We start from the raw sequence: 19,110 nt of genomic DNA, 5'->3' as shown, positions 1-19,110 counted from the left end.
ACTTTCACCGTTTACTGTCTTCACATTTCATTTCTAAAAGGCCTCAGAGGAAGTTATTTTATCCCAGAATCACCATGCAGCATTAAGCACATCAACTAAATCCCTCTTTACCCGTCTCACTATAATGCTGTTACACCCTCAGAAATGCTCACGCTCTCTGTGACCACCGTGTCTGGATGGCTTTTTAAAAAAAAATCAATTTCCTCACACCTGGGGATGATTCCTTGCCTCATCTCAATACTATAAAAGACCATTTGTACCAAAATGTGTAGTATTTTTCCTCCCCATTTACTGGGACTGCTCTTTCCTCTTTCTGCAGTCATGCTGAAGATCTCATAGTCACCCCTTTTGCTCAGGTAAGCCTCTGTTGTGTCTGGCAAACAGTATATAATGAGTGCTAATTGCTTGTCATGACTTGCTGAGTTGGAGTTGAGTGATATCCTGCTGTTCACTTGCTCTCTCTCGCTTTTTCTCCTCTCTGCCTCTTTAACGCAGGTGTTGGCTAGTCTACGAACTGTCAGAAGCAACTTCACCATTCTCGCCAACGTCACGACTCCCACTAACAAGTCAGTTTTTAGCTTTGATGCAACATTTTCTATATTTCTGCTCTGCCCCCTTATGGCCACCAGTGTTTCCTTTCCAATACAGAATTTTATTTTATTCATAATGAATAAATAAAAACAACGTACAAAAATAATGCATATTCACACAGCTTAACTCTAAATCTTAACATAAAAAATGAATCTTATTTCATGTGATTATTTTTATTTTATTTGACATTTATATAAATATGTATTATATAATAAATGTAATTATATATAAATGTATAATATCGTCACTTTCCTAAAATAATTGCCCAAGTCATTTTTTCCGGTTTCTCAGAAAACACAATATATCGACGGTCGCCTTTCAGAGGTCGAGTAGATTGTCTCATTGTCTTTTGACTTAGGCAAAATAAAACGGCCTCTTGACACACTCTTGACATAGGCCATTATACTACAGGGGTAGAATTGCATGATCTGTTCAACTGAGGATGTGGGTGATTTTACCAGAGGTGGCCAGCATCATGAGATGACTTATGCAAAAAAATAAATAAAAATTTGTCAAAAAATGATGTAGGAAATTATTTTAGGAGGATGACGATATATTTTGAATATTTTTTGTGTGTAATATTTTACTTTATTTGCCCGATACATAACAAGTGCAGCTTTCCTCCCAGTGAGCAATTCTAAATGAATGTATACCAGTAGAGGGCGACCTCTACCACTATCACTGCTGTAATGATCTTTTTGTCCACAGGAGGTCACCAGTGACCAGCCAACCAACGGTTCCCCCAGCAACGCTCTCAGGTATGTTTATTGTACTGTAACTTAGTCACTGGTGAGCATTCTATCTCCCACACTAGCACTCTCCCACACAGTGTCTCTCACATTACGCATACACTTCCTCTTGTAGACACTGTTGCCAGTAAAATACATTACAGCATCAGAAATAGTGGAGCCATATGGGAAACAGGGGCTGGAATCTAACCAGATGCTTTAACTAGCCAAATAACAGCCCTCAGCTGCTAGTTTAAATAAGAAACTCTTGAGGCATATAAGCAGTGAAGATGCTGCACATGTTGAGAAAATTTAGTAAATTAAATTTGAATTATTTAGAATATAACTTTTAGCAGATATTTGAATGTACATTATATGACTAAAAGTATGTGGACACTTCTAAATTGCTCGCTTTTTTTTTTTTTTTTTTTGCAGCAGTCAACATCATCCCGGTGCACAATGTCCATAGAAATGGTTTAATAAGTCTGTGTAGAAGTTAAATGCACAAATCCCAGATTTGAATGCTTTTTTAACAATTTGGATCAAGTGGAATTGTAACAGCTATCCAGGCCCCATTACCTGGAGCCAGTCACATAAACAAAGCCTTTATGCTAAGAATGTGTCTTAAAGGGACGGTTCGGAGTAAAATCAACCTAGGGTCCTTTGCACCATGACCTTGAGCCAAACACCCCCCAAACATCAAAAAGTTAGGACCAGCAGTGGCCGGTTGCATAAACTGCTAGTCATTTAATTGTTTTCTTCAAGACTTGTATAACTTTTTTTAAAGTCAATTACATAAAAAGGTAGATTGGTCTAATTTGAATCCAAAAAGAATGATTACCCCTCGGTGATGCAGATTCATACATCTATTGGTGAACAACTTCTTAGAAGAGTGTAAGCTGATATAGCAGCAAAAGGAGGGTTTAATGCTTTCGAAATTAATGTTCAACAAAAGCATTAATGAGGTCAGACATTGAAGTTGGGTGATGTAGCCTGCCTTGGCTTTGTGCAGGCCAGTCCAGTTCCTCCATGCCAGACTTCATAAAAAAATAATTTTATTTATAAAGGGGTGTCCACATACTTCTAGCCTTATATTTTAGTTATTGGAATTAGACCCATCAGTTTAGTGCGACTTCTGCTTTATTATTTGTCTATGAGCAATGACTATACTTATTTTTCTACACACTGAATACACTTGTTGTATTTGTAGTGTTAAACAACATGGTTCCTCAGTATATAACTGATGTGACAGTTCATTTTTGTTGAGCTTTCTTTGATATTTTTATACGTTTATAAATTGGTTTGTCACTTGATTTCAGAAATTTAGCCGCTGTAGACTTCTTCCTTTTTATTCTCTCATTCCTCTGGTAAAAAAAAAGAAAAAAAAAAGATTATTCATTCTTACAAGTAAAAAGATTCATTATTTATGAGGCATTTGATCTCTCCATATGAAGCTCTTGAAATATTCATGCTTGGATGCTTTCTTTTTTTTTTTTTTTTAAGACATCACTCAGACAATTCTTTATGTCCTCCTGTCAGGAAACAACATCCCCACTGTTCACAAACGAAGTTCTCACAGCGAGTGTTAAATGTATGCGACAGTGCTGTTGTGATGTGATGCTGATCGCTGTCTTATGTCCTGTGCAGATGAGACATACCAGCAGCTGGCTCGGGAGACTCTGGAGGAACTTGACTGGTGTTTGGACCAGCTGGAGACCATTCAGACCCACCGCTCTGTTAGCGAGATGGCTTCCAACAAGGTGTTTCTTCAATCACTTACTGTTGCATCTGTGCTGCCTAGTTTGGTTACCGTATCGTCCAACCATCTCAAAGACCAATTTTGTCTACATACAGTCTACCATAAGTTTGTGGCCTATCACACTAGGTATTTTTTTTCCATTTCAAGTATCCATTCATGGTTTAAAATTTCCACCCTGCACATTTTACGAAACATGTAACATGATTGCCTCAAAAAGAGGTTTCAAGATCTGCCATTCTGTGAATTATCACACATGAAGGACTACATCTATGCGTATGCGGAGAAAGATTCTTGAGCAGGTTGTGTGTGCCGGATCTGATATGGTCCCGTCTGATTGATGTTCCTTTCTTTAATGTATTTTTAATCATCATCCGTAAACACGGAAGCAAATAGCTTTTGTGTGCAACTCTGCCAGCCTTGTCATACTCGCTGCTCTGGTTTGAGAATTGTAGAAGAGAAGGAGAGAGAGGGAGAAAAAAGAAGGTTTGTGGATGGGGAGGACATGAAGGAGGGAGGAGGGGGCTGCAGTTTGGTCCTGATGCCAGTGTTTCTGCTGTAACCTTCGTTGCTATCGAGCTGCAGCAAGGTCTACCCTGCCAGTTTATCCATTGGCTCTTCGCTGTGGCCATGAGACATGTGATTTAGATGCTGGCCAATGAAAAATCGGTTGCTCTCTTCCATACCTTGCCTGTTTAAAGAAACAGTACTATGACTTTGGATGTGCAGCTTTTTGTATGGTTGTTTCCATGTACCATATTACTGGTGCTTCATGTGTTTTGCTATATACCTCATAAGATGAACATCAGTATGATAAGTATGCAGTGTTTGTGTGTGTATATTACAACATGTGTGAATTGAAGATCTGTCATATATCTCTCACATTAACACACACACACACATTCACTCCCATATGCATATTGGCAGAATCATTCATGCAGAGATAAGCAGAAACACTAAAGCCTAGATTCTTTCCCCTTCTCTTTGTCAGACTATTAAATATATCTCAAACACATACACACACGTACAGACGTTTGTCCATTTTCTACGCATGTGTCTGCCGCACATGCGCTCTTAGGGTGCGTGTACACGCACACACACCCAAGCACGCGCCTCCTGCCACAGCGGCTGATTAGCTTGCGAGATCTGTCTACAGCATCCAGGGAAACAGAGCGAGAGGCAGAGCATCGGCTGAGCTGCATCGGCGAGGCTGACACCGTGTGTGGATTAAACAGTGGGGCTGCTGAAGAGAGCTGCTTTGTGCTGACAGGACTGGCATTGTGCTTCATGGACTGTGCGCTCTAAACACAACTCGCTGGGAACGCTGGGCCCGGGTCCTGGAGCTCTGCGGTGGGGGAGGGGTGTCGACGCAGGGAGAGAGAAAAAGGATGTTTTTCCAGACCACCGCTCTCTTGTATAGTTTGGCTTTTGACTGAAGGCCCCGTCTTTTCTTGTGTTTCTGTCTGCTTGTTTCCGTTGTCCTCTCTGTCTCCTCTTAACCGCTTTCTCTGGCTGCTACCTGTGTGTTGTTGTTGTTTTCCTTCCTCGTCCTGTCACCCCTCAGTCAGTCTCCATTAGCTATTTGCTCCATCTCCATCTTTCTCCTTCTCCATCTTTCTCCTTACATCCTATAATTCCTCTGTTCTCCTTCCATCCGCATCCTCTCTGTGTCCTTCAGACGGTTCCGTCTCTTTGACTCTCCATCTTTGTCCATTACACCCCTCGTCACTTTCTCCCCCTCCTGTTTGATCATTGGGTCAGCTCTACTCAGCTGCTGGGATGAGATGTAGTTCCTTCGGCCTGTGGATTTGGGCGGCTCCTGGCGGGCCGTTCGCAGGGGACATTCGCCTGCAGATCGCCGTGGGGCCCACTCAGTGGTTTTCAGGAGGGCCTGGTTCTCACACTGCTTGCTGCATGTAGAGAGACAGCCTTAGCGAGCGCTTGCCGCTGGACTTTTACCCCCTTGCTCCCCGCCTCTTGGGGGCAGCCGTCACTCTGGAGCACCCTGGCCGGCTAGGCTGCGGCCTCTCTGCCCACACCCTGACCGCACCCACATGCCGCTGGGGCACCCGCCGCGCTTCGGCCCCCGTGCACTTCCGCGCCTCTTGCTTTTGCCAACGGTCCACGCCATCCGTCACCCTCAGCATGGGCGTGGTGGAGGCCATTGACCCAACGCCCTCTTCCTGCCCCTCACCTGTGCCCGGAGGCTACCGGCTGGCCCACTCCTCCAGCTACAGCCCCCTGCAGGGGAGAAGAGGGTCAGAGCTGGAGCTTGAGGCAGCTGCAGATGGGGTGCTGGATGGGGGTGGTCAGGCCACCGAGCGTAGGGCCCCCTTCATGGATCTGTTCTGCGATACCTGCTCCAAACCCTGGCTGATTGGTTGGTGGGACCAGGTAGGGTCAGCATGAATAGAAAAAGGTTGCTAAATATCTGTTAACAAACTTCAGGTCCAGAAAAGGAGAAAGGATGTTTGCTTGGGGGGGGGGGGGGAGTTGCTTAGGTGATTGAACTGTAATGCTTCTGGAACAGACAACATGTGATAAGACCGATGTTCATTGTATGCTGGTGTATCCAAATTTGTATCAGTCTCCAGAACTCAAGTGTGATTTTAAACCTGAGCTCTAACTTAGGCACTTATTCAGTGACACTTTTGAGAGCTAGGAAGAAAATGGCTGCCGCCAAAGCACTTGGCTTACGTTGTTTTAGTGCCTTGTTTTAGAGTTGGACAGAACCTGTACGGTTCTCAGGATACCTCAACTGCACCCTTCCCACTTCCTCTATCTTTCCCTCTATCTCTGGTTTGGGAACAGGCTTTATCTGCTCAATATTTGGTAGCTTTTTTCTGCATAATTCTTTCATCCAAGACTTGTTTACTGTTGAGATGTTTGACACCGATAATGATGATGTTGAAATGTGGCAGAATCAGTGTTTGTGTTTTAATTCTATCCAGCAACAACACACCTTAAATCTATCACAGGTAAAACTTAAGGTTTGTTCTTGCCAGATAGAATTAAAAACATTGGGACATAATCTGTGACTCTGTGCCACATTTCAACATGGAAAGGGATGCTCTCTGTGGTTTCAGGGAACTGTTTTCTATTCCTTTGTTCTTAATTGTTGAATAACAGATGTGTTTTATCTATGTTGCTGAATAGACCTGTAGAAATTAGCTCATTGAAATGCAGAAGCACAGCATCAAACTCAACTATCAAGCTTAGTCTTAATAAATAATAAAGGCAACAGATAGTATCAGACTCCCCTAGTAACACATATTTGTATTAATTTGGTCTGATTTCCTTTCCACATGATCTGGTATCATCTTGGTCCTCTAGAGGATGCATGCATGCTAAAAACAGTTGGCACTCTGTGAATGTTTAAATAATGACTCAGCACAGTACAAACAGATCCTTGGTACAGTATGTAATATGCACTTGCACAGGGAAGAGAGTTTTGTAAATGAAGCTTTATATAAACTCTGTGTGAGATAGATATTGTGCACCTAAGAGAACATTCAGGAAGATTCAGGTTTACAGTGAGGGAGTTTATACTGTGATTGTGAAAGGAAAATGACTTGGAATCAATTAAAAATTAAATTTAACATGGATTGTTATTTCCCCTATTGTGTTGTTGATTAGATATTGTGAATTATTTTATGGCATTCTTACATTGTCTTCAAACCTGATGTCAGGGACACTGTCATCAAAACACTTCATATTTTGCTAGCTATAGAAGATTTAAAAACAACGATAATGATGCATGTAATATAAATTATACATTTGCATATGTCTAATACACAGTACACACATGTCCATATCATCTAGGAAGGGAATTAGATGCACACCATGAAAGAGAATGAATAGAAACACAATCAATGGAAAAATATGACTGCAAAGGAAAAATGATAGAATGTGGAGGACAGAGATGAAAAGAGACAGGAAACAAAAAGGAGGGCTTAAAGAGAGATATAAAGACAGAATGGAGGAGAACAGAATAGATGGAGAGTGATACAGAGAGTGTTGACCTTGGAGGAGGTCAGAGACAGACACCTGCCTACTCTCTCAGATTGTCACCCAACCCATCGCCTCACTCCCATCATGCTGCAGGAGGGACTGTGAGGAGGCAGTTGCTAAGGAAACCTGCTGGTTTCCATGGAGATTGTAATGTGTGAAGGACCAGTCAGTGGGACAGACCAGGGGTCTTATCGGAGTCGTGCTGTGCGACTGTGTAGTTGTCTTGTGTTACAGTGTCTGCTGAAGTTGCACAATTTCAGTCATTTGAGGAACATACGTATTTTATTTCTTATAACAACTAATTTTGCAACAAAACTTTTTTCTTTTTTTGTTAAGCAATGGTTTGCGGGGATGTGAGATCATTCAACAATGTTCTCCCCCCATGGCAATTACTTAATTCTATTTTAATTAAAGACAGGCCCTTCCTCTAACCACACAATGATACAGCTACAACATTAGAAATGCCTTAGGTTTATATGCATGTAAATATCTGCATGCTTTATAAGCACAAGCTCTGTATAACCTGGCAGTACCACATAGACGGCATGTTTGGGTAACATAATTCAGATATTTTCAACATATGTCTTATGCCTATATGCTTTGCAGTAAAGCAAAAGTAACAATCTGAATAATAGAGAAGAATATAAGCCATAATGGGATAGTTCACCCAAATAATTTCAATTCTGTCATAATTTACTCAACCACCTGTCGTTCTAAACCTGTATTACTATTTCTTCCATGTTTTTGTCAGTAAAAGTCAGTAGTTTGAGTCATGTTGTTTGAAACCACCAACATTCTTGATGATTTTTTTATTCCATTTTGGGATGAATTATGCCTTTTGACATGTATTTGACATCTTACTATGTGATAATAATGTCCATTTCTTTTCAAATGGACAAAAACTTTCCATTTTCTGTATACTTATAACTCTCATCTCTTCCCTGTCTATCTATCTCCATCTTTCCCTTTTCCTATCTCTAGTTCAAGAGGATGTTAAACAGGGAACTGTCTCATCTGTCTGAGATGAGCCGCTCTGGGAATCAGGTGTCCGAATACATCTCCACTACGTTCCTAGGTAAGCGAGTCCGCTCACGCTCTGCTTTGTACATCTCAGCCCTTTGCTTCTATTTTCAAAAGTGCAGAACAGTTTCAGCATTGTAGTAGGTTATAGTAGAGTACATGCACTGCTCTGAAACACTCAATGCTTAATGATTTGAAATGAGCTGTCATCTGTTAAAAGTCCATGCATTTGTTGTGTCCCAGACAAGCAGAATGATGTGGAGATTCCCTCTCCTACGCTCCGGGAGCGAGAGAAACCAATGTCTCACATCAGCGGAGTCAAGAAGCTTACACATAGCTCGAGCCTCACTAGTGCAGCCCTGCCCCGCTTCGGGGTCAAAACCGAGCAGGAGGACGCACTGGCTAGGGTACAGACACAATGCATACACACAGTACTCTATTTTACCATTATCAGTATTAAAAAGTCTGTTTGTCGAATGGATTTTTTATAATTGAATTTATCTTTACAGGAGCTGAATGATTTAAACAAGTGGGGCCTTAATATCTTCCATGTGGCTGAGTACTCCAATAACAGACCTCTAAGTTGCATGATGTTTGCTATCTTCCAGGTGTGTGGTACCTGGTTTTTGCTATGAATGCTTCTGTGCTGTGCTTATGAACAATGTCAGATGCAAAGATGTCTGTGTGGTTTTGCATGCTCATTATTAGGGATGGGTAAAAAATATTGATTTTCCAATGATCTCCATTTGAACAATTGATATATTGATCCCTTAAAATCCTTAAATCAATCTTTTAATCAATGCCTATTTTCAGTGGCTATGTGGAAATATGTTTTTACTTCCCGTCTTGCACATGCCACAGCATTCTGCTGAACTAACTCACTAGTTGTTCATTTTCGTAAAGTTAGAAGATTCGCTTTATCGGTGTTCCTGCTGAGTTGTGAATGTGAGTCTGCAGTCTGTTTTGAATGTGATGCAATAAAAAAATGTGGAATGTGGAAAACACTGCGCTCTATAAGCATTAGCAGAGAAATAATTTCTTCATACTATATGTAAGCATAATAGACATTACAACTGAAATATACCCAACTGAATTACCCAGCCCTACTAGTTACAATAGCAAACCTCTTCATCCTTTATATTGACCATTCGCTATGTTCTGTCTACGTTCTGCAATGCATTAAAGGAAAGGGATCTACTGAAGACATTTGGGATACCAGTGGATACGTTTATCACCTATGTAATGACACTGGAAGACCACTACCATGCCAACGTGGCCTATCACAACAGCCTGCATGCTGCTGATGTCACACAGTCAACACATGTGCTGCTCTCCACACCGGCACTGGACGTGAGTATATGCTAACATGGGAGAGCCAGTGCTCATTCAGAAGCAAAAAGTTTCATAATCTGAAATCAAGATTTCAAAGTCAGCACCGACACTATACATAATGACCACTGTACTCCTGTATCTTCCCACCAGGCTGTTTTCACTGATCTTGAAATCCTGGCTGCATTGTTCGCTGCGGCCATTCATGATGTAGACCACCCTGGAGTTTCCAACCAGTTCCTCATCAACACGAGTAAGTCTACATTCTAAAAAATTATGATGTTGATGAATCATCCTAGGCTGCGTTTCCAAAAAGCATCTTAAGCCTAGGCAGATTGTAGAATTATTGACACCAATGGTCTCTACAATCAACTTAGCTCAAGATGGTTTTAAGAAATGCAGCCCTGATAATTTGACAAGTATTATATGACAAAAACAGGCATGTCAAATGAATATGATGTTAATTTTGGTGAGTTGGACATCTAAGAACTGGTTTAGGGTAGCACAGATTTACAGGGCTCAATGATACGAATGTATTCTGCGTTTTCAATGGGCCACATCATAAAATAAAAATACATTTTTATTTTAACAATGTATTTTAATATTTGCTAGAAATAATATTAAATAAATTGTAATGAAATGCTTCCAAGACCATCACAAGTCATTTTTGCAATTTTGTCAAAATCTAATCTATGTTAGTCAGCTACAACCCCATTTCCAGAAAAGTTGGGACATTTTGTAAAATGCAATAAAATCAAGAATCTGTGATTTTTTTATTTTATTCTCTTGAACCTTTATTTAACTGAAAAAAAGTACAAAGAAAAGATTTCCAATGGTGTCACTAACCAACTTAATTGTATTTTGTAAATATAAACACATTTTTTATTTTGATGGCTGCAACACACTCCAAAAAATGTGGGACAGTGTACCACTGTGTCACATCTCCTTTCCTTTTAATCACACTTTTAATAATTCGGGAATTGAGGATGCTAATTGTTGCACTTTTGCAAGTGTAATTTTTGCCCAGTCTCGCCTGATACAAGACATCTGCTCAACAGTCCGTGGTCATCGTTGTATGATTCTCCTTTTCATGATGGGTTACACGTTTCAATAGGAGACAGATCTGGACTGCAGGTGTAGAGTGTCTACGAAACCACTCTGTTGTAGCACATGCAGAATGAGGCTTCCCAAGAAAGGCACACTTTGCAGTTTCTGTTTTTCTCAAACAGCGACCCCTAGAGTCGTTGTGGAGTACTTGTATTTAACGTTACTGTCGTAAATACGCTCTATGCACGAATGCTGCTGACGTATTTCCGTTAGAATATCAGCCAGCGTCTTTACTTCAACATAGCGCGTTCTATAGCGAAGTTTACTAGCGGCAAAACTTTCATAAAATACATTTTCTCAGAAACGGACACAACGATTTTAGAAACCGATTCGCTAGTCAGATTTCGCATGATATGAGAGAATAGTTACCCTCAAAGTTGTCGATGTAGCTCGAAATATAAAATTTCAGTATTCTGTACCAATACCAGTGAAAACCCACGGTTCTCTGTACCAATTTCGCAGTTCGTCTCCTTTCCACAAGCGCTTGCTCTCCCGTGGCGTCTGTCGTTGCTATGCTACCATGAACAGAGGCGCGCCTGGAAAAACGAGCGCGGCGCGGCGCTTCTATTATGAGTGCGCTTGCCGCGCGGAATTTGCACGCACAAAAAACGGGCTATGTGAACGGCCCCTTATGGCAACGTGGCATTAACCTAATCGAAAATATTTCCATATGTGGCTCTTTCCTTTCCTCTTTCTTGTCAACAAGTCGATTCAGAGCCACCACATTAGCAGCACCGCCAGTCTCAGTGTTTTTAGGTGTGTAAGTGAATGAAGTGAATGTCGTGATATTACTGATCATGTGAAGATTTTGCAGCGGCGCTGAAAATCCATAGAAGCTGCTTCATATGTTGTAGATGTATGTGACGTCGTGCTGTAAAGCAAGTCGTGATTCTCATGAGATTTGTCGGGGCGCCACCTCTCAAACCTGCATTGCTGGTTTTGCCAAGCAGATGATTCGCCCTACTACGAGTTAATTTACCATCTAAATGATTTCAAAGCTGTTATATTAAGGTAGAAATCTTGCATAGTGTGCCTTTAAATGTCTCTGTACAATCCCAATATAAGCACACATGCAAGTCACTAGTACTGTTTGCACTGATGCACGCCCCATTCCATGGCAGATGTTTGCTTTTGCACCTGTCGCCGAACAAAGTCTAGATTGTCCCTTTCGACTTTGGGACTGAGAACTCAAAGTTCGTTTTTTGCAAAAACAAGCTGAAACGTGGACTCATCTGACCACAGCACACAAGTGACCCCGAGCCAATGTGATTATATTTAACACAGTAAAAGTTTCTCATGCAATGGTCACACACATTTAACAGAGGTTTCCAGCCTTGCCCCACATGGACTGGGATTTCCTGAATCTTTTCACAATATTATGTATGCCCTTATGAAAATTAAGTATACTTCAAGTTCATTTTATTAAGTATACTTTAGAGAAGTTCAAGTTTATTTTTAAGTACACTTTATGTAGTAAGTATACTAATATCAATGTAATAGAAGTATACTTGTAAGTGTACTGTTTCAATACTACTTGGGACTAAATTGGCCCACTTTTTAGTATATAAAAGTATACCTGTAAGTGTACTTTAAGTGTAACAGTACTAGTAAATTTTAAGTACACAACTAGTTTACAACTAAGTTTTTCGCTTGCACTATAAGTGACCTTATATATAAAATAGTTTATTCTAGCCTCATACACTTGAATCTGAGTAAGTTTCATTAAAAAAGCAACATTTTAATCAAAAAGCTGAGAAAATTGCATTTTTGTCAAAGACTACATCCGGATTGGATTCAGAACGATGATCAAAACACAGATGGAGTAGATCAACACCTCCAAAGCTTCACAGTCGTTTCCTCTTCATAGGTTCGACATTTCATTCAGTAATGTTTGGTTTGATTTATATGCTGTTTAATGTTTGATGATCACGTTATGTTACATTAGCGTAAGCAATCTTCTATTGCTTGTTTCTGCTTCTTCTTCACCTGTGTTTTGATCTGGAGATTCGGTACTCTTTCAAAAGATGCGCCACCTACCGTATTACAATGAAAACATGGATAGCTGGAAAATTCAGTCCATGTCGGGGAAAATGTAGATTAGAAGTAAATTCCTATGTACACTACCAGTGGACTAGCCTACACAAAAATGAAGATACTCAAAATTAGGAACATATCTGTTTTCTTTATAAATCAATATTTTTAAGCAATGAAAGTTTATTAGACAGTATGTAAAACTATGTGAAAAAGTATTTAATAGGCTATTCAATCAAAAGATTAAACACTACTACAAGCTACTTAATTATATACTTTTAAGTATATCTCGATCAAAATATTGAGTAAAAGTATAAAAATATATTAAGACTTTTCTGTCAGTTTAAGTCAAGTATACTTGAGTGCAATTTTGAGTACATTTCTGAAAAGTACATAAACTATATTTCTGAGAAGGACATAAAAATAGACTGAAAGTATACTTTCTTATTTTTTAGTTTAAAGCAGGGCTCAGTAGTTTCGGGATTTCTTCGCTGTATTCTCGCTTTTTGCTCGCAGGTTTCTCTCTAGAGCTCCCCCCACAGCTTCGGAATAGATATTTGACTACACTGTTGTAAAAACTCGTTGTTGATTCTCAGACACCAGAGGCTATAGATCAACGACATCAAAGCAGATGGGACATTCTTTAAAACGTCTTCTTCATTCGGGTTCGAACAGCGTGAGGGAGCGCAATAATGACAGCATTTTAGCAGATTTCTTTTGGCCGTAAAGCAATTGTTTACATCGCGAGACCTGATATCACGCGATACTTCCTGACGCGGCGGCCGGCGGCACGCCGGCTCAAAGTTGCAAGTGCGGATTTTCCGCTCACGGGCACCAGGGGGGTGCGAAACGACCACCGTTCAACCCGAAATAAGTAATATAACCATTCCACTGACTCCGAAGCTGTTCAGTTACGGTAAAAAAGTTACTTAGTTCACCTTTAAAAGAAGTATACTAATAGCACACTTGAATAAACTTCTTTTTCGTAAGGGTGGTATAGTGAAATACTTAAGTTCGTTGCAATCTTGCATTGAGAAATGTGATTTTCGAATTGTTTGACAGTTCTCTCATGAAATTTCGCACAAAGTGGTGAACCATGACCCATCTTTGCTTGCAAAGAATGAGCCTTTGGTGGATGCTCCTTTTATACCCAATCACAAAACCCTCACCCATTACAAATTCACATGCTTATTGTGGACTGTCAAAAAAGTTTATCTTGGATATTCTAGTCTTTTCACTTTTATTTTGCCTCTTTCCCAACTTTTTTGGAGTGTGTTCCAGCCATAATAAAATAAAATAAAAAAATATATATATATACAAAAATACAATTAAGTTAGTCAGTGAAAACTATGGAAATCTTTTCTTCGTATTTTTGTTAATGAACTAATCAAATATTGTGGAAATGGGGTTATAGATAATTATATGGATAACTTGGTTTGCCATGGTATGCGGAAAGATGCCGGAGAAAAATATCCTGTATCTGAGAACAAAATTAGGAAAATCAGCAACCACCATTGTATAGTTCTATATGTTTTCTAAAACGCTTGTTTTTTTGAAGTACTGTACCCAATAGAGGACATATGTGCAGTTCCTCAACAGGGTCTACTCTGCCACCCCACTTTTCATGTGTCCTTTATTGTAGTCTAAACTAATTAATAAAGCTTACAAATCAATTCCCATATTTTCTTAAGTTTCATTTACATTTTTTGTTAAAATAAAATAAAAATTAATTCAAGGTTTAGATTAAAATAATTGAGCAATAAGACAACACCTTGTGTCCAACTAGCAACATCAGCAGAATACATTTCCAGGGCATAAAAATGAATGTAGAAGATCAACAAATGTATGCTTTTCAGTATTCAGTATTGGCCAAAAACTCTTTCACACTGGCCATGGGCCCAGTGGACAATCCTTGCTGTTGAGCCATGAAATCCACTGATAGCCTGATCTGCTCTGTTTCACAGACTCAGAATTGGCATTAATGTACAACGATGAATCTGTACTGGAGAACCACCACCTGGCTGTAGGCTTCAAGCTTCTGCATGAGGAGAACTGTGACATCTTTCAGAACCTCACCAAACGGCAACGGCAGAGTCTGCGCAAGCTGGTCATTGACATGGTTAGATGTTCATTGCACTGCACTAAACATTAGATTATTTTTTTTATTTCTGAGGGTCTACACTTTTATTTCCTGTGTAAATGGTGCTGCTCGTCTTCTTAGGTTCTGGCAACAGACATGTCAAAGCATATGAGCTTGCTGGCAGATCTTAAGACAATGGTGGAGACCAAGAAAGTGACCAGTTCAGGAGTGCTGATGCTGGACCATTATAATGACCGAATACAGGTGATTACCAACAAACGTGTTTCTTTATAATGCAACAAAACATTTTAAAACTAGAATGTCAAAAATGACATGTGTCTGTAAGTGCAGACCAGAAAAGAGAAAAGAGAAACGTCTTAGTCACAAGTGTGTGTGTGTGTGTGTAGGTCCTGAGGAACATGGTGCACTGTGCTGACCTTAGTAACCCAACGAAGCCCCTGGCAGTGTACAGGCAGTGGACTGAGCGCATTATGGAGGAGTTCTTCCGGCAGGGCGATAAAGAGCGAGAGCGTGGGATGGAAATCAGCCCCATGTGTGACAAACACACTGCGTCTGTGGAAAAGAGTCAGGTACACATATAAACACCCACACAAACATAAATTCTTAACCTTCTCTGACATAAGCTGCTCCTAAAGAGTCTATATGTTGGGTTTCCTGATTTAGGTGGGCTTTATTGATTATATTGTGCATCCCCTGTGGGAGACCTGGGGGGACCTGGTCCACCCTGATGCTCAGGAAATTTTGGACACCCTTGAGGACAACCGGGACTGGTACCAAAGCACCATTCCCCAGAGCCCGTCACCACCGCCTGACGGCCCAGATAACGAGCTTGAATCCTGCACGAGCAAATTCCAGTTTCAGCTCACCCTGGAGGGAGAAACAGGACAGGTCGGTTCTCCCAGTCATAACCACATAGGCAACCATGGTCAGGAGGCAAACAAAGAAGACGAGGAGGCGGTGGAAGCTGAGGAGGACGAGGCAGAAGAAAACATGGTGGACGGGGAGGAGGTGACAGAGGTAGTGGTCGAGAGGTCGGGACGGAGGAGACTGCAGGTTCAGTCAGTAGTCGAGGAGGAGGACGAGAGACAGTCTGATGAGAGCCCTGTAGAGGAGACGGAGGAGGAGAAGTCATCCTCTCCTACCGATGACACGTAATACGTGCGACTCAAGGAACAGCTGTCTGGCCCAGAGGGCTAAGTAGGGGGCCATCCTTCAGAAACTCTGTCCCCACGCTTTACCGTTCACATAGGACTCTTCTGTTTCTGATAGCTAGACCATAAACAGATTAAGTCTTGTGTACAAATCCAATAAGACATTTTATTTTATTTTTCAAAAAGGGAACAAAATAATATTGATATCAGAGAAGTATTTAACACAGCAACTGTAGATTACGAGTGTGAGCTGGAGTCCATCCAGCAGTGAGGGTGAATTTGGATGGAGAAACAGAATTATGGTGGGGTTTGTAAAGGGCCATTACGTCAGTGTAGCACTCTGGAATTTCCACACATACGCATACACACATTCACGAACGTACGTGAATTTCGATCGAAAATAACGATACCACATAGTACATGCAAACACGCGGCTGTGTGTCTGTGTATGTGTTCAGGGGGCCTGGATCTGAAAGGAATCTCTTTGGGAAAAAGCCATCTCAAGAAGGAGCATCGGTGTCAATAATCAGCGTTTAAAGCATTCCAACAGGGACTTAAATCCTCAGATTCACGTGTTGAGAGAAATCTGAGAGACTTTTTTTCTATTTCTGTCATAGCGAGAACACAGTTGCATCTGCTGGGAAAATGAGAGAATGTCTGCAGTCCAAATAACTGTGGAGGGATGAGGATGTCGGAAATGATTTGTTACGTTGGTCCCACCCCCTCTTACCCTTTACCCAGGAGTGCTACCAGTGCAAGATGGCTGTGTGCCTTTCTGAACCACCAGCTTCAACTCTGGAGCTGTTGTGAAGCAATGCATCATGGGACAGGAGTGTCTGCTTTTGTCTTCATCTTTGATTGTCTTTTTCTCTTTTTAAGCAATCTATCTCCATCGATTATGGTTTGTGCCCGCACGGAGCGTTCGCATTGTCTTTGTGATAATTCCTGCTTTCATCCGTCAGTCTTCCTCGTTTGCTTTCAAGCCAACCGAGCATTAGGATTTATCACCGTCACTGCTCATGGACTGCCCTCACTTTCCATGCGAATAATAAATGATAGTCACTTTCCGAGAATAAGCCATGTGACGCTTTGAAACATATGTTTTGCCTTCTTTTTGTTTTGTTTTGTTATATCCATTCCTGCCAAATTTGTAAAAGTAACAGTCTCTCAATTGCAGCACAAATTCGCACAGACTCTCTCTCACCTTCACCCACTCACGCTGGTAATACATTCTCTGTCTACACCACTACACACTACATTATGTTTTGCCAAAGGAATGAGTGCTTAGCTGATAAGTTGGAGAAGCATTGATCGAGGATGGTGAGAGAAGGATGAAAGAAAGACGTTGGTGGTTAGATGCTGGAAAGCGATAAACGGAGTCACATGCAGCCATATTGAGTTTGATGCTTTTTGCCTTAATGTCAACTGCAGGGTTTCTACCTGTCACATTGTGGAATAATAAGATGTTGGCATTATATCCCAGACTACTTGTTTCATGTCTATATGCCTTGCTAAATGTCTGTGAGTACACAATAGCTCCATCTGGAGGTGTAGGGTAGTTTTTTTCTGCATGGCAAAGTTACAATAGCAGACGGTTCAGACAGAGGAAGCAGGTCATTCCACTAAAATAAACTTTACATTGCTCTAATGTATTTCATGTCCGGCATCTTTTCGTGATGTCTATTTGACATTTCACCAACTTTTAAAGGCAGAAAGAGAGAGACAGAAAGTAAGAGAATGAGAGAGTTCTCAGGTTGATGTTTGATTTGCAATATTGCCTCTCTCTCATCTCAGAACTTTTTAGTTTGGTTTTAGTTCAGTTTAATAAACCAATTGTTGCTATATATTGAGGCGCAGCGTTTGCAAGCATTCCTCTTGAAATATGATAACAAGCTAGTTTCTGCTGGTCAGTAGCTTAGCTTTCCTCAAGCCTGTGTCTGTCAGAGCAGTGACTTGAGGTCATGCTAGTACATATATGAAAAGTGTACTTGTCTGTGACGGGATTAGAGGATGTCATGGAATAAATTTTCATTTGGAGGACCACAGGAGGAAAGCCAGAGGTTACACGATTGGTTTGTGCAAACTAACGTCATTCCCATTCCATTTGCCTGTCTTACCTTAAAATGCTTTGTTGTGTGGCTTTTCGTTAATGTTGTGAGCACTACGCTAACAAATAATATTTGCCATTTTAACACGACACTGTAGCAATTGTTTCTTATTAAGAAATTATTAAAATTAATTCCTTGCTGCCATTCTTTTTGGATATCAAAAGGAAAAAACAAGTGTTTTCTTTGAACAGTTTGTGTACAGTTTTTATTTTTGTATCATTCTGGTTTGATGGTTTAAAAATCAAAACTACTAATATAAATAGTAGACGAAATCACTGCTTGTTTTGTATATACTGTAATGTTGAATTGTAAATTTGAGATCTCTCAGAATCAGTCACTGTCACAATGAGTCACTTTTAGTTGTAATGAACTGTAGTTGAATTGTGGAATTTCATAGGCGACCCCCGCCTTCCCCTTTCTTTCCCCTGCCATTCATTTGGGGTATTTTAGTCAGCCTCCCATCACCTTTAAATGTGAATATTTGAATTGTATTGGAAAACAGACTAATCATCAGTTATTTCTAAAACTTGTCTTTACCAGCACTTTATTTTGTCTGTAGAACGGTGTTGTGAGATGGCTGATATCAAGGGGAATGGTATGGCATGGCACAGGGTGAGCACTTTAAATGGCTTGGCCCAAACGTCGTCTTTTTGGTCCTCGATGCCATTTCCTGCTAAAGCTCTGAGCAACATCAGCTACTCTGTGTCAATAATCTGCACTGTAAAGGCTTTTAATAGGGGTTTTAAATACTTCTGTGAGGTTAATGACCAAGAGACAGTCAGAAAGATGACGTGGCTTAATCAGAGAATAGTTTTTCTTAGTACTTTAAAGTCATGCCTCATGAGACTCTCCAATGAAATTATTCTCTGGGCTTTAAATAATATGTTACTTGTTCACAGGTTATGGTAATAATATAAATGAAAAAGAAAACACAGGAAAATGATTGTAATATTTGTACATTATATTGCTGTAATGTGTATAATGTGTCCAAGTTATTTTATATTATATTATTTTTATGAAAGGTTTTCCTCTGAGAGAACTGAGTTGTCATTTTGTGAATAAAATGCATTTAATAAGCAAACGGCTATATATAAAACACAAATATATAAATATATACCAGTATATTTTTTTCTTTCACTGTTCAGTACTGTAAAGTGTGTTGAAAATACAAATAAAG

The 19,110-nt window shown here is 40.3% G+C and overlaps 1 protein-coding gene across 3 annotated transcripts in view; it reads left to right on the top strand.

Annotated features, from left to right (window-relative positions):
* Nucleotides 1-17,072, top strand: part of pde4a (phosphodiesterase 4A, cAMP-specific) — a 48,363-nt gene extending 31,291 nt beyond the window's left edge. For 2 of the 3 annotated variants that reach the window (XM_082189304.1, XM_082189305.1), the window contains exons 3-15: nt 320-356; nt 496-566; nt 1,300-1,349; nt 2,967-3,079; nt 8,068-8,161; nt 8,350-8,513; nt 8,616-8,714; nt 9,292-9,456; nt 9,589-9,688; nt 14,538-14,692; nt 14,795-14,917; nt 15,061-15,243; nt 15,338-17,072. In XM_082189304.1, coding sequence (XP_082045430.1) covers nt 320-356; nt 496-566; nt 1,300-1,349; nt 2,967-3,079; nt 8,068-8,161; nt 8,350-8,513; nt 8,616-8,714; nt 9,292-9,456; nt 9,589-9,688; nt 14,538-14,692; nt 14,795-14,917; nt 15,061-15,243; nt 15,338-15,829 — 1,846 coding nt within the window. In that variant the 3' untranslated portion in view covers nt 15,830-17,072. Of the gene's footprint in view, nt 1-319; nt 357-495; nt 567-1,299; nt 1,350-2,966; nt 3,080-3,975; nt 5,470-8,067; nt 8,162-8,349; nt 8,514-8,615; nt 8,715-9,291; nt 9,457-9,588; nt 9,689-14,537; nt 14,693-14,794; nt 14,918-15,060; nt 15,244-15,337 lie in introns of those variants that run through there. The other variant, XM_082189306.1, reaches the window with a different exon arrangement.
* Nucleotides 17,073-19,110: the final 2,038 nt, after the last annotated feature.

The sequence above is a fragment of the Leuciscus leuciscus genome (genome assembly GCF_965113295.1).
Source record: "Leuciscus leuciscus genome assembly, chromosome: 1".
Taxonomy (NCBI): Eukaryota; Metazoa; Chordata; class Actinopteri; order Cypriniformes; family Leuciscidae; genus Leuciscus; species Leuciscus leuciscus.
The sequence above is the reverse complement of the archived record's forward strand: the minus strand, read 5'-3'. Positions and strand labels throughout refer to the sequence as shown.